The 15,741-nt window shown below is 47.0% G+C and overlaps 1 protein-coding gene across 4 annotated transcripts in view; it reads left to right on the forward strand.

The window, feature by feature from the left end:
- Positions 1 to 3,066: 3,066 nt before the first annotated feature.
- TIAM2 (TIAM Rac1 associated GEF 2) overlaps positions 3,067 to 15,741 on the forward strand; it is a gene marked incomplete at both ends in the record, with an annotated part of 113,066 nt that continues 100,391 nt past the window's right edge. For all 4 annotated transcript variants that reach the window (XM_080699965.1, XM_080699966.1, XM_080699968.1 and 1 more), the window contains 2 exons: positions 3,067 to 4,257; positions 8,881 to 9,316. In XM_080699965.1, the coding sequence (XP_080556091.1) occupies positions 3,067 to 4,257; positions 8,881 to 9,316 (1,627 nt within the window). The remainder of the gene's footprint in view (positions 4,258 to 8,880; positions 9,317 to 15,741) is intronic.

Here is a 15,741-nt window from a genome sequence, read left to right on the forward strand (position 1 = left end):
GGATAAATTGAGCGGTTCACAGACATTGATGATCCTGACAGTGATTCGGGACACCAGTTGTTTGTTCAGCTAATCTGCGGAGTGAAACCTCTGGTTTTACTGTTGGGAGCTTTGTGCGAGATGCTGGATGCAATGTTTCCTTTCTGTCTTTCAGGGTCCCTTCATGGGCTCACTGCCTGTGCTTGTGAAATGTGCCGCTCTGCTCCTGAGACCATGTAAAACCTGCTGACCGACCGTCGCCCTCAGAGCAGAGCTAGACTGCAGGTAACCCCAGCTCCCTTGCACATGGTCCGTGGCACGAACAGGTGTTGACTTTGGTTAAGGCAGTAAGTTAAGGCTTAATTAGTTGGACTAGTGATTTAAAATGTTTGATAACTGCCGCCAAAGAAGACCCAGTCAGTCCCCTTGACTTCTGTTTCGTGGCTCCACATTCTTAGATATGAAAGAGCGAAGAACTTACTAAGTATGTTTGGAAACCTACCTAGAAGTTTCAGCTCCAACTTACCTTGAACAGTGACATGCTGGTTAGTGTGAAAAACTGGGACTCGGGAAGGTTTTGTTCCAGTCCGCATGCTCATAGCTATAATTGAAAAGATTGTCCATGTAACTTAGAAGAAACAAGATTGATTTTCTTACGGTTTGGGGCTCAGTCCATGTGAGGCTGGTCCCCAGAGATCTCAGGACATGGAGGCAGAAGGTGGCGAGAGGTATAGCACATGGGCTGCGCTCCTCACATCATGGAGGCAGGAAGCGAGAGAGCAGGGGAGGAGGAACCATATATATAACCCCACGGCCGCAGCCCCAGCCACACCCTCCCAGCCACTGGGTACCACCCAGGTAAACCCAGTACAATGGAAGTATCCACTGCTGGGGTTACAACCCTCCTGGCTCAATCAAATCAACTCCAAGCATTAATAAATGAGCTCTTTAAGGGACATTTTTATTTTGTTTATTTTTTCTTTTGCGGATGAAACCCAGGGGCATTCTACCCCGAGCGACATCTCCAGACATATTTTTTATTCTTTATTTTGAAACAGGGTCTCACTGAGTTGCAAAGGGCCTCACTAAATAGTAGCTGAGGCTGGTCACAAACTGTGATCCTCCTGTCTCAGCCTCCTGAATGCTAGGATTATAAGTGTGCGCCACCACGCCTGGTGGGTCATTTTATATTTAACTAAAACAGGTTTGTTAAGAACAAATTTTATCCTGCATTTGACTTCGCCAGCAGAGTCTATGAGCTAACTGGGGTCTCATAGGGAATTTAAGAAGTAGAATTTTTTTTCCTAATGTCCACATTCTTTTAAGTAAGCATAAGAACTTTGTCTACTACTATTTTCTGTTCTTTCTTTTGTAGTGCTGGGGATTGAACCCAGGCCTCGCCCCTGCCAAGCAAGTGCTCTCCCAGAGGGCTCTACCCCCAGAATTCTCTCGTCATTTCCAAAGGACACCAGAAGTCTTTAGACAAGCTGTGGGGATTAGTTTTATTAAAATGTTTCTCTGTCCTACATGAGACTTCTTAAAACCACCCTTAAAAACAAAAATCTTGCCCTCATTTTAGAGAACTTAGAACTTTTCGTTCCTATAGTTTTCCTAGCTGTGTGATATGTAAAACTCTGGCAGAGCCTGGTACCTGGGGTCACGTTATCACAAACGTGGTAGTTTCTGAGCAGTGACCTCATAGAGCTGGCATCTCACTGTGGCTTTTGTATCTACAAATTTAATCAATGACATAATGAACATAATTTTTTTTTTTTTTTTGCCTAACCAAGCATGGTGACACATACCTGTAACCCCAGCTACTTTAGGATGCTGAGACAGAAGGATTACAGGTTCGAGGCTTACGCATCTTAACTTAGTGAGACCTTGTCACAAAAAAAGATTTAAGAAAGATGTAGCTCATTGAAGAGGGCCTCTGGACTCCGTCCTCAGTAATAAAAATAAGACTGGGTCTCTATCAGACATGTGCAGATGTTTTCTCCCTTTCATTATTTTCTAAACAATAGCGTAGAACAACTATTTATGTGGCATCTACATCGCATTATTAGAAGTAATCTAGAAATGGTTTGAAGTGTGCTTGAGGATGCATACAGTTGATGCACAGAGTGCCATTTTATAGGAAAACCTTAAGCAACCTCAGATTTTCTGATCCATGGGGGGCCTGGAGCCAGCTCCCCAATGTTATGGGGGGTTGTTAGCTTTTCCAGTAACTTACATGCCATGTGTCTGGTATGATGGAGTAAAGGCGGTTTCCCTTCATTTTCTCTGTGTGTATGTGTGTGTGTGTTTTACTGAGGATTGAGAGCTCAGGTGCATTTCACCTTTAAGCTATACACCCAGTCATTTTTCTATTTTTCTATTTTTTTTGTTGTTTTGAAACAGGGTCTCACTGGGATGCCGAGAGTCTCGCTACATTGCTGAGGCTGCCTTTGAACCTTCAGTCATCTTGTCTCAGCCTCCCAAGTACTGGGATTGTAGGCACGCACCACCGTGCCTGGCTCTTCCCCTTCATTTTTGTCTTCAAAACCTGCCAACAGTCAGGCATGGTAGTGCACACCTATAATCCTGGTGCTTTGGAGGCCGAGACAGGAGGCTGGCGGGTTTGAGTACATCCGCCTCAGCATTCTAGCAAGATCCTCGGCAACCTAAAGAGACCGTGTTTCAAAATAACAACAACAACAACAACAATAATTTTTTAATAGTACTGGAGTATAGTTCAGAGGTGGAACGCCCCTGGATTCCATCCCCACCACCCAAACAAAAACCAAACACCTGCCAATGTCAGGTGCGAAGGAGGCCTCTCCTTCAGCCGATTTCTATGCCGGTTCAATTTTTGAGTTAACATCACTCTCCCAACAGTGTGTTCAAAGGAACTAGCACACGAACGTGCACATTATCCGTGAGGCTAGTGAAGGTAACTCTTGTCTCTGCTCCCGTGAGTCGTGCCAGGCACATAAAGAAGCCGTTGTTTCTTGTGCAGCGTCGAAGGCATTATTTTGCAGAGAGTTCTGTCACAACGAGCTATAATTATGATTCTTGCTGATGCAGTCGCTTTTCATTTAGGTTAACATGGGGAACTCCGAGAGTCAGTACACCCTTCAAGGACCGAGAACTCACAGCAATACTATTACTGGTGCTAAGCAAAAGCCTTGCTCCCTCAAAATCCGCAGCATTCATGCAAAAGACGAGAAGTCTCTCCACGGTTGGAGCCAGGGAGCCGCAGGGGCGGGCTACAAGTCCAGGTCCCTGGCCCGAAGCTGCCTCTCTCACTTCAAGAGCCATCAGCCTTACGCTTCCAGACTGGGTGGGCCCGCGTGCAAGGGCTCCAAAGGCATCGCCTACGCCAAGCACCGGGCCGGCGCCCCGGCACGCGACCTCCGGGACAGCAGCGCCGCGCTCCCACCCGAGAACGGCTTCCACCGTGTCGGCCAGGAGCCGGCGGATCACCCCGCCACCTCCAGAGACTGCAAGGTACACCTCCTCAACTGCTACGGGAGAAACGAGAGCGTGGCCTGCACCCCGCCCGGCGAGGACCGCAGGAGTCCTAGGGTGCTCATCAGGACGCTGGGCAAGCTGGATGGGTGCTTGAGGGTGGAGTTCCACAATGGTGACACCCACGGCAAAGGGCCCACGGGGGAGCCCAGCGCACCGGTGCAGCTGCTCAGGTACTCGCCCACGCTGGCCTCGGAGGCCTCCCTTGTGTCGGAGGCCAGGAGGGCCTCCAGCGCCGACTCCCCGGGCAGCCGGCGCCCCTCGCCCTCCGACTCCCGCCTGCGCTCCAGCAAAGGCAGCTCCCTGAGTTCCGAGTCGTCCTGGTACGACTCCCCTTGGGGCAATGCTGGGGAGCTCAGCGAGGCGGAGGGCCCCTTCCTGGTCCCTAGCACGCCGGATCCCAGCCTCCCTGCCAGCTTGCCCTCTGGAGACACCAAAAAGCCTTTCAACCAAAGCTCTTCCCTCTCCTCGCTCCGGGAACTGTGCAAAGATGCCAGCCTGGGGAGCCGCGCCCCCTCGGGCATCTGCCTCTCCGATGAGTACATGGGCTCGCACGTCTGCCTTAGCAACCGCGTCTCCTTTGCCTCAGACATCGACGTGCCCTCCAGGGTGGGCAGGGACCCTGCCCAGTACAGTTCCTTCACCCTCCCCTGCCGCAAGTCCAAAGGCTTCGCCGAGGACACAGCCAAGAAGGACACCCTCAAAGCCCGCATGCGGCGGATCAGCGACTGGACCGGCAGCCTCTCGAGGAAGAAGAGGAAGCTCCAGGTGAGGAAACCTTGCAGAGTATGTTGATAACTAGTTCTTATACATAGGCCCTAATTTTTTTGAGCTAGGCTTGGAATGACGGCCATTTCTCCCCTGGTGACCAAGACATTGACCAGCATCTCCCACTAGCACCTGCTGATCCCAGCAGCCTCCTCCCAAGTCTCTGCTTCCATGAGCTTGGCGGTCTGGGTTCACCTGTGTGTGAGACGATAGTGTTTGTGTTTTTGTGGAATGGCATCTTTTTGTTTGCTTGCTTGTTTTGTTTTGTTCTGGGGATTGACCCAGGGGGATTTTACTTCAGATCCACACCAGCTCTGTTTTGTTTTATTTTTTAAAATTATTTTGTGGTAAAATGGCGATGCTCCTATTTCAGCCTCCCAAGTACTGGGATGACAGGTGTGCGTCGCCAGGCCTGGTGCGCGTCTCTGGCATCCCTCTCTCTCTTGGCCGACGGGCCTTGGTCCTCAGTGTATTGGCTGTTCTTTATGATTATCTGATTGGCCAGAAATGGAAGTCACATGCTGTTTTTGTGTGTTTGTGTGTGTGTATAACACTCCAGTTTCACACCATAACACAGTGATCAGAGATTCTGTCTGAATCTATTTAAAGACATTGAATTTATTTATTTATTTATTTATGTATTTATGTATTTATGTATTTGTTTATTTTTGTACTAGAGGTTGAAATCAGAGGCGCTCTATGTCCAAGGTATACCTGTAGCCCCCCCCCCTTTTTAAATTTTGAAACAGGGTCTCATTAGGTTGCTGAGATTGTCTTTGGACCTGCAATCCTTCCCTGACTCAGCCTCCCCAAGTACTTGGGATTATAGGTGAGCACCACCACGCTCAGTTGACATTTTATTTATTTACTTTTTGCAGTACTAGGGATGGAACCCAGGGGCATTCTACCTCTGAGCTATACCCCCAGCTCTACTTTTTATTCTTTTTTTTTTTTTGTGGTATTGAGGATGGAACCCAGGGGCCTTCTACCTCCGGGCTACACTCTCAGACCTATTTTTATATTTTATTTGGAAACAGAGTCTCTTAAGCCAGCTGAGGCTGGGTTCAAACCTGCGTAATCCTCCTGTCTCAGCCTCCCAGGTGCGGGGATTACAAGCGTGTGCCACCATGCCTGGCTTATTCTTTATTTTGAATAGGCCTCACTACATAGCTGAGGCTGTCTGTGAACCAAGATCCTCCTGCCTCAGCCTCCCAAGTATTGGGATTATAAGTGCATGCCACCATACCCTGCTGACATTTTTATTTTATTATTATTATTTTCATTATTATTATTATTATTTTCATCATCATCATCATCATTATTATTATTACAGTATTTGGATGGAACTCAGGGGCATTCTACCTGTAAGATACACACCCAACCCTATTTTTTTTTTATTCTTTATTTTTGAAACAGGGTCTCAGTGAGTTACAAAGGGCCTCAGTAAGTAGCTGAGGCTGTTTGCGAACCGTGATCCTCCTGTCTCAGCCTCTCAAATGGTGGGATTACAAGCATGTGTCACCACGCTTGGCTGACATTTTATTTTTTTTAAGGTGCTTTTTTAGCTTGAAATTTTGTGGCAGTTTAAATGGAAAACTTTAAAAATTATAGATTGGGAAAATTTGGGCCATGTTTAAGAATTATTTATAAACATTAATTTGTAATATTTCCCCATTATCAAAAAAAATTCTTGCTTGCTAGTGACTTGAACATTTAATAACACTAAAGTGTGTGTGTGTGTGTGTGTGTGTGTGTGTGTGTGTAACTAGGGATTGAAATAATTAGGGGCATTCTACACCTCTAGCCTATTTTATTTTATTTTATTTTATTTTATTTTTTTATTTTTATTTTTATTTTTTGTAGTACTGGGGGTGAACCCAGGGGCTTTTCTACCTCCAGCACTATACTCCCAGGCCCATTTTATATTTTATTTGGAAACAGGGTCTCACTAAGTTGCTGAAAGCCTCACTAAGTAGCTTAGGCTGGCTTCGAACCTGCGTGATCCTCCTGTCTCAGCCTCCCAAGTGCGGGAATTACAAGCATGTGCCACCATTCCTGGCTTTTATTTTTTGTTTTTGAAACAGGGTCTCACTACTTGCTGAGGCCATCTTTGAACCTATGATCCCCATCTCTATGTCTGAGAATCAGTGACAGGAGTGTTCACAAGTCACACATGACTTTGGCTCTTGTATGCTTTTATGTGGCAGTTTGCTGGTTTCCTGAGGCCCCATTATGGTTCTTGCAGAGAAACAGAGTAATCCCAGTGTTCTTGGGCCATGAGTCAGAGTCATGTGTATAGTTGAAATAATGTTAATACTAGCTAAAGAGGAAGCATTCCCTCATTTCCTAGGAGCTTTTGAAAATCAACAAAGTGACAAAAAAAAAATCTGAGTATTTTGCAAGTTTCCTAAGTGACTCACAGCAGCTGGTGTATTTGCTTTGTTCTGCAGACACATCAGTGTATAAATAAATGTGACTAGGGATACAGTGTGAGCGCAATGAAACATAATATCTTCATTAGTAATGGCTGTGTTTGGGGCTCAGTTGTTCATAGCTCCCAGGCTTTGGGGAAGATTTTTCAGATGCACGATGATGATTTCCCTACAAATGACAGCGAGTAAACGCTGCTTGATATCGGGATGGGATTCCGCAAAGCAAACTCCCCACACAGTACAGTATTCAGAATCAGATCTTTAATCCATGGCCCTTGACCCGGTTCTTCCTCATTTTTATCGTAATGCATCAGGAAATATTACTGGAAGTCGGCTAGCAGCTAACAGACCTGAAAGCGCGCCTAGCCTTTCTCTGCAGCTGCTGTAACCTAAGATAGACAGCTGGAAGACTTTCAAGTCAGAAGTTGAGCTCATTTTCTGCTCAAAAAAGTATTTACAAATAAATAACTTATTTGACAGTTATTTTTTCTTAAATGCTATCTAGACATTAGAACAAAGTTCTTTATGTTTTCAGTTTTATACATAGCCAGCTTGATATTGAATGCGTCTAGTCCTAATAGGAGCTGGCAGTCACTATATGACTGAATTTTATTTAGAGCTCCTTGTGTTTGATTAAAAATCAATCAATCAATCAATCAAACATCTTTTGGACTGGGGATCAAATTGAGGGCCTAATGGGTAATAAGCCAAGCACTCCAGTGCCAAGCCATACTCCCAGCCTCAAGAATAAGGATTCAAGTTAAAAACCATGTCTTAGGTGTCTTCGGTGCCTAGAATAAAATAGGTCCTTGAATAAGTAGATATGAATGAATGAATGTGTTTTCATGAAAAAATTCCAAATTTAAAAATACAAATTATGAAAAAAATAAGCTGTAGTTACTAGAGTGCGCTTTGTGGATAAGAAACCCTTGGGTATGGTTTCTACTGTATGGACTAGGAATACGTGATAGTAGAGAATCTTGAGTCTAGAAGTCTAGACCTGAGAAATTGGCCAGAAACTGAGGACTGTGTTTAACCTAGCGAGGGGAAGAGGGGTTTGTAGGGTTTGTATAACAATACCAAGTCTCTAGTTCCTCTATCCTATCCCAGAACTAGTGAATTTCTAACTTTTTTTTTTTTTTTGTACTGGGGATGTAACCCAGGGGCATTCTACCTGTGAGCTACACCCCCACCCCCATTTTTTTATTATTTATTTTGAAACAGGGTCTCATTGAGTTGCAATGGGCCTCACTAAGCAGCTGAGGCTGCTTTCAAACAGCGATCCTCCAGTCTCAGCCTCCCAAATGCTAGGATTATAAGCGTGTGCCACCACGCCCAGCTGACTTAGTTTTCAAATGATCTAGCTGATAATAGAATTGTAAGAATACAAATTCTTTCCTGGAAGACATTGATTTGTAGTTAGCAAAGAAAAGAAAAGAAAATTTAGAAACCTCCACTGGTGTACTTTACTTATGGTCCTAGAGATTGAGCCCAGGAGCATCCTACCTCTGAGCTATACCCTCTTGCTAGGTTGCAGAAAGCCTAAATTGCTAAGGCTGGCCTCAAGCTTTTGATCCTCCTCTCTCGGCCTCCCAAGTACTGGGCTTACAAGCATGCACCACCACATCTAGCTGCCACTAGTGTATTTTAAACATACTAGCTGAATTTCTTGATGCTCAGCCTAGGTTAGATTTATGGAAGTCAGTGGTATTTTATTCACCTCTTTAAGTATCCCTACCCTTGATCCAAATGGGTTTAGGTGATACTATATCTAGGCAAGTACTCATTCTATCACTGAGTTGCATTCCCAACCTCAGGCAATGCTAATTCTAAAGTTCTTTATAGTTTAGAGATGTGATGATTAAAGTTTTCTTTTTTATAAGCGATATTGAGCCAGGAGGCATTTTTTACTCTGAGCTAGAACCCTAGCCCCATTTTATGTTTTATTTTTATGAAACCGTGCCTTGATGACTTGCTGAGAGCCCCACTAAGTGGCGGGGGCTGGCCTTGAACCTATGATCCATCTGTCTCAGCCTCCCAAGTACTGGGATTATAGGTGTGTGCCACCACGTGTTTTTATTACAAGAATTTTGCTTTGCGGCGCTATCATTAGCTGCCACTCGATTACACTTTGGGGGAAACACGCTTTGGACAGTTTAACCTCTGATGGGTGGTCTCTTACGTTGCACAGGAGCCGAGGTGCAAGGAAGGCAGTGACTACTTTGACAGCCACTCTGACGGACTGAACGTGGACGTGCAGCCGCCCCCCCAGGCATCTGCGCTGTTGTGGGCGGGGGGCTCGGCTCAGATCCTGTCTCAGAGAAGCGAGTCTGCTCACGCCATCGGCAGCGATCCCCTCCAACAGAACATTTATGAGAATTTCATGCGAGAGTTGGAAATGGGCAGGACCAACCCCGAGCACGCGGACACGTCCACAGAAACTGCGGAGTCCAGCAGCGAGTCCCTTAGCTCGCTGGAGCAGCTGGATGTGCTGTTTGAGAAAGAGCAAGGAGTGGTCCGGAAAGCCGGGTGGCTCTTCTTCAAACCCCTTGTCACTTTGCAGAAGGAGAGGAAGCTGGAGCTGGTGGCCCGGAGGAGGTGGAGACAGTACTGGGTAACTCTGAAAGGTAAGCGCTCTGGAGCGCGGTGGGAGGCTGGTCATCTTGGCCTCCCTTGTGCCTTCTCAGGAGGTGCCGGCGAGGCCAGCCAGGGCTGGAGGCAGCTGGCTCTGCACCACGTGGGCTCCACTGCAGACACTCGGCTCAGCCTGTGCACGGCGCTCTCCTTCCTGTGGTAGATATCATTCCATCTAATAAATAATGACTTCATTTAAAATAACTGGCTCTCATTTTATATGTAATGTTCTACCACTCTGAGACTTTTTCTTCTTCTGGGATGGAGGGAAATGAAATAAACTACCAAATATAGATTAGTTATTTGGAATGTGGGTCTAGAATTTTCCATTGTGTCTGTGTTCAGAACTCCAAAGTGGCGTCTTACCTAGTCTGAATATTCCCTGGGCTGTAGGATTGTATTATCCTGCTTTTATGACCTAAAAGGAAGTCTAATTGCTATCACCAACAGCTTTTTCTTCCTTTCTTTTTGGTTCTCGAGATTGAACTCAGGTCTTTGCACCTGCTGAACATGTGCTTTACCACTGAGATATATTCCCAGTGATGCCTGCCTGCCTGCCTGCCTGCCTCCCTCCCTCCCCTCCCTCCCTCCCTCGCTTCTGTTTTAATGTGAAAGAAATAGAAATAGAGACTAATTTTGTTGAGATGCCAAAAGTTTCTCACAAGCATCACGGTTATACTCAAAGTCCGGGACCCCAGGGTGACAGAGACCACCACCACACACAACAGTGCAAAAACAGGAAGGGGTTTATTGGGGAACTAGCTCGAGCTGGGGTCTGAGTCTCACCCAAGGCAGTGGAGTCTTGACCAGGACCCCAAGCCCGTGTCCAAAAGTCGGTTTTATGCAGTTTGTTTACAGGGTTTGTGGTTTTCGAAGGAATTATCTTATCCTAAAGGAATTTACCACAGTGGTTATCTTGAGTAACAGAGGGGTGCTTAGTGACTCTTGATTGGTTTATGGCACCTGGGGTAGTTAGGAATTTTCCACCCCAGCCCCAGGTTTCGAGACTGACCAGTCCTGGGAAACCGAAATTTTAGGCCTGGCATGTTTTCTGCAGCTGTGGAGCCTGTCACGGCTCCGCCAGGGTTGCGGCTCCGTTCGGGATCTACGTCACCACTTAAAACTCACAATTGCTTTGCTGCTGGAGACTGTATAGACTTGGAGACGCCTGTCTTGTGGGGGAGCGAGAAGTCCTGCACACACTTTCTGCTCCTTTGTACAGATGCGAACAGGGGGAGCGTCCTCCTTGCCTCTGGTGTTCCTGCACAGCCCTCCTGCACCTCTGTCAGACGAACTGCATGTGACATTTCTAAAGTCAAGAATCATTATCAAGCGAGCCGCTTCCCTACCATGGCGGGAGGCAGAAACAGGGAGCGGGCGAGCAGACAGAGCACGTGATGCCGGCGCCTCCGCGTTGGCCCTGCCCAGCATCCTGTCCCTCCTGTTCAGACGTTTGCACACCTTTCCCCAGCCTTGGAGGGCACGCATCGTTTCTTGATGAATCACAATCCCGCTGGTGGATGTGCACGTGTAGAGCCATTGTAGGTCATTTTCTCTTTTTATTCCTATTTTTATTGGCGCATTGTAATCATCACGATGAAGTTCGAAGCGGTAGAGACAGGCATCCGCGCATGCGTGACGAGCCTCCTGTCCCCATGCCCGATATTGAGACTGGAGTTGATATCTATCTATCTATCTATCTATCTCTATCTCTCTCTCTCTCTCTCTCTCTCTCTCTCTCTCTCTCTCTCTCTCTCTCACACACACACACACACACACACACACCACTTGCTAGAGAAAAGCTGCTACTTAAAGACAAAATGATGGATGTCTATTCAGCCATAAAGAACAAAATACGTCATTAGAGAATATTGAGATCAGTTGGTCATAGAAAGTGGCGGGCCGGACGTTTCCTCTCATCTGTGGAAGCTAGGGAGGAATTGGGGCACAAACAGGACACAGACGAACCCCAGGGGAGAGGCGGGGAGAGAGGCGAGTGGGGAGGGAGGTCTGAAGGAGGAAACCTTCCACTGACAGAGGCACACGTACTTTGCAGCCCTGCCCCCTCCCCTTCCCTCTCTTCTCCTTGACTTTTAAACCATAAAGCATAATTTCCTATCCTTTCAAAATTCAATCCATAGTGCATTTAATTTATTTATTGTGGTACTGACATTAGACCCTGGGGAATTGTATCTCTGAGACACACCCCCAGTGTATCTTTTATTTTTGTTTGGAAATAGGGTCTTTTTAAGTTGCTGAGAGTCCCGCCATGTTGCTGAGGCTGGCCTTGAACCTGTGATCCTCCTGTTGCAGCCTCCCAGGTACTGGGATTACACCATGCCTGGCTATACATGTATTTAGGAAAGTGGATTGGACCCTCCGCTCTATCATTAGGGGTGTCAAATCTCTGACAAAGGAGATACCGTGGTTTTTCTTTGCCCTGTCTGGAGTTGGTCATCTCCCTCATTGTGAACACTATATTGAGAAAGACATGTTCGAAACTAAGAGAATGATTCTTGAAAATGCTCTATCTGAAGCATCCTTACCTGGAGAGGCGAGTGAACCTGTCCCCCCAGTGGGGCGAGTATCTGGAATTTTGAGGGAATCAGAATGGATGCATTTGACTCCACAGAGTGTCATTTATTTATTAAAGGTGAAATTTGTTTTTAAAAATTGACACTTGGGGAAGTCCTTTGCTGCTTGCTTTGCACATCTGGACCGTGAGGGCTGGTGATGGGGCTTCTTGTGACCGAGTCCCACCTCGAGCATCAGGGGCGTGGGTAACAGGAAGAGGGTCTAGAACCGCGCCCTGTGCATTGCAGCCTAAGGATGGAGGAATATTTAGCCTGGGGAAAATAAGAACTGGGTGGGAGTGAGCAGTAGGGTTTTAGAAGGGACCTGCACCTTATGCTGATTCTCCAGGGGTTTAGATGGGACCCGTGGCCGACAGGCTGATTCACATCTCCACTACCAGCAGAGCCATGAGTATGTGGAAAGGCACGGCCTTCCCAGTTTTCCTGCTTCTGACAACATTCATGCAGGGCCAGGTTTCTGGAGGCTTCGTGGGGTGGGGGAAATCCAGACTGGCCTAGCATAAAAGCTAGCAGAGCTGATGGCCAGCTTCCTGTGTCCTCCGGGCGGTCGATCAGTACTTCCGGCAGCCGCCTTGTGGCAGGGTCAGGGGTGGACTGGAGTTCTTCTGACCGTTGCAAGGTCTGTGTCCTGTTCTCTTGGGGCTTGTTTGTACAAGCCTCCAAGATGCACAGATAAAGGGTGTTTTGTGAGTGTTATCAAACACACATGCCTCGTTTGCTTGCAGCCGGGGCTCGACAGGCGATAAGATGTTTTCCCCAATGTAAACTTTTCCATGTGGCTATCTGACCTCTCCCCTCTGGGAATTCTGTTTAAGTTCTGCTTTCTCAGCTTAGAGTCCACAAAGTAATGTTTGGAATCGCCTATTGGTTAACTGTATTTAAAGGTGTATGTGTGTGTGTGTGTGTGTGTGTGTGTGTGTGTGTGTGTAGATATATGCAAGTACTTATTTGAGCAAAATTTTAAAAATCATCTCCCATGTATCCATTTAAATCAGATACCATTTTCCTGGAGAGAGGAGTTATTATTAAACCCTCTGGTGCCCTGCCTGCATTGGGCACCCTGGTGTCCTAAGGGTGCTAGTGTCTTTCTGGGTTCAAAGAGGTGATCCACTGTGTGTGTGTGTGTGTGTGTGTGTGTGTGTGTGTGTGGTGCTGGAGGCGCAACCCAGAGGCTTTCTACTTCCAGGCTATACTCCCAGACCTATTTTATGCTTTATTTGGAAACAGGGTCTCACTAAGTTGCCGAGAAATAGCTGAGGCTGGCTGTGAACCTGTGCGATCCTCCTGTCTCAGCCTCCCAAGCGCTGGGATTACAAGCGTGCCACCACGTCCGGCGGAGGTGATCCATTTTAACAAGGGGAATTCTGCTTTACAGCAGCCTTTTCTGATGAGTAGATTTTCATGCCATTAACATGCCAAGAGGGCCAAATAGCTGGCACGGTCACCACAGAGGGTCCTGGAGATGCGAGTCAGACTGTGTGCAGCGCGAGAAGAGCAGTTGAGATCATCTGAGGAGACCATTTGAGGTGCTGACGGTTCAGCCCGGCAGCACCAGAGAGCAGAGGAAGACAGACCTGTGGGGCGAGGGAGCACCTGGGGGAGGACCGAGGCTCACTGCTCTCCGTCCTCTGGTGATATTTCCCTCACTCCCTCCTCTTGGGCCTCTGCTACACATCTCACGGGCTTGCTTTCTGCTGCGGCAAGGAGCAGGCCCTGTGTCATGCGGGGCGGGGCTGGTGGCTGCTTTGCTGGTGCCGGTGGGCGGAGACCTCATGCAAGAGGCTCAGCCCCTTTCTGTCAGCCCAGGGCCCCCAGGAGACACATTTAAGTTAAAAGATTGATTTCCTGTACTTTAAATTTGATAGCACAGAACCCTGCACGCGGCCGGGCTCCGTGGTGCTGAGCTGCAGTCTGGCGATGATGGAGTGTTTGGCAATGTCTTGGCGTTTGGCCGGGGCTCGTGTTCATTTCCTCTAGACGTAATGATTGAAGTCCTGGCCTTTGGGGACAATATGTTAGGGGACCTGGGAAGTCAGTGGGAACCCGGTGGAGAGAATGTGGACTTGGGCATGGTGGGTGTTGCTCTTGTCACTTTGTCCAGCCCAGGTCACGCAGGTCGCCTGCTCAGCAGTCACATCCAGCAGGCCTTTCCTGATGGAGATTGGGCTCAGTGCTGCTAAGTTCATCATTGTCTGGGAAAAGAACGGCCCAGACCTGCAAGAAGCAGCTCTGGCCACGCCTCTGGCTACTTTCTCTTGTCCTTACTGCGCGTGCGTGGCTTTCCTGTTTGGGCCAGGCTTTGTGTGTTGGCTTGCCTGCCTTGGTTTTGGGGATGGAACCCAGGGCCTCCAGCGCTAAGCCAGGGCTTCCCCGCTGACAACGCCTTGAGTCTCTGGGTGAGTTTTATATGCTGGGAGGAGCGAGAGCTCAGTGCCTCCAGGCTCAGTGGTTCATGGAAGGAAGAAGTACCTTCTGAGGTCCACGCTTGGGGCTGGCATCTTTTTCTCTCGACTACCATGTTGCACTGTTTGGGTTCAGAATAGTGCTTATTATTAAAGAAATTGACCAGAGTGACAAAGTTTTTAGAACAGCTAAACTTTTATGAGGATAAACTACCACAAGGTGAGCTGTTTGCTCTGCAGGCCAGCTGCTGCTTCTCGACTCTTTCTTTTTGCAGAACTGAGGATGAAGCCCGGGGCATTCTACCTCCGAGCTATACCCCAAGCCCTATTTTTTTTTTTCCTTCCTTCCTTTCCTTCCTTCCTCTCTTATTTTTTGTGGTACTGGGGATGGAACCCAGGGGAATTCTCCCTCTGACTGAGCTACACCCTCAGCCCTATTTTTTATTCTTTATTTTGAAGGAAGGCCTCACTGAGTTGCAAAAGTTCTCACTAAGTAGCTGAGACTGGCTGTGAACTGCGATCTTATCGGCTCAGCCTCCCAGATGCTGGGATTACACCACGCCCAGCTTGCTTCTCCACTCTTGAGTGACGGGTATTTGCAGAGCGCACGGATGGTGACCACATCATTTGTGCTGGTGTGCCAGAGCTTGGCACATGAGACATGCTCAGAAGTAGTCAGGGGCTGTAGCTCAGCAGGAGAGCTTTTGCCTAGCATGTGCAAGGCCCTGGGCTCCACCACCAGCAGTTTAAGAATAAGTGCTCAGAAATGTTTCTTGGGTGAAGATTTGAAGAGATAGCCTCAGAGAATGTTGTATGTTCTTTAGAAGCATCAATATGTTTAAAAATTGTACCTAATAATTAAGATATTTTTATATAATCATATAGACCTTCCTTTAACAAATTTTATCTGTAATTCTTTTTTCTCTTAGAAAAGGAAAATAGATATGTAAAAGCATAGACAGAAGCACTTTTTAGAGAAATATTTATTTTTTATTTTATTTATTTAATTAATTAATTTTTGTGTGTGTGGTACTGAAGATGGAACCCAGGGACATTCTACCTCCAAGCTACACCCCAGCCTTATATTTTATTTTTTATTTTTGAAACAGGATCTCACTGAGTTGCAAAGGGCCTCACTAAGTAGCTGAGGCTGGCTGAGAACCACAATCCTCCAGTCTCAGCCCCCCAAATGCTGGGATTACAAGTGTGCGCCACCATGCCTGGCTTTAGAGAAATATTTAAATTTAGGCATATTGTTTGATTTTTTTCCCCTTAGCCTAAGATAATAAAATTATTGTAATATTTTCTATCTCTTACGAGATTAAAGAATACACTAAAATTTAATTATGTGACCTGGCGTTTGGGGGAATAACTGGGCACTCTCTCACAAATGGCAAAGTTCCCTAGGTGCACTCAGTTTCT

Source organism: Muscardinus avellanarius, assembly GCF_963383645.1.
Source record: "Muscardinus avellanarius genome assembly, chromosome: 8".
NCBI classification, from domain to species: domain Eukaryota; kingdom Metazoa; phylum Chordata; class Mammalia; order Rodentia; family Gliridae; genus Muscardinus; species Muscardinus avellanarius.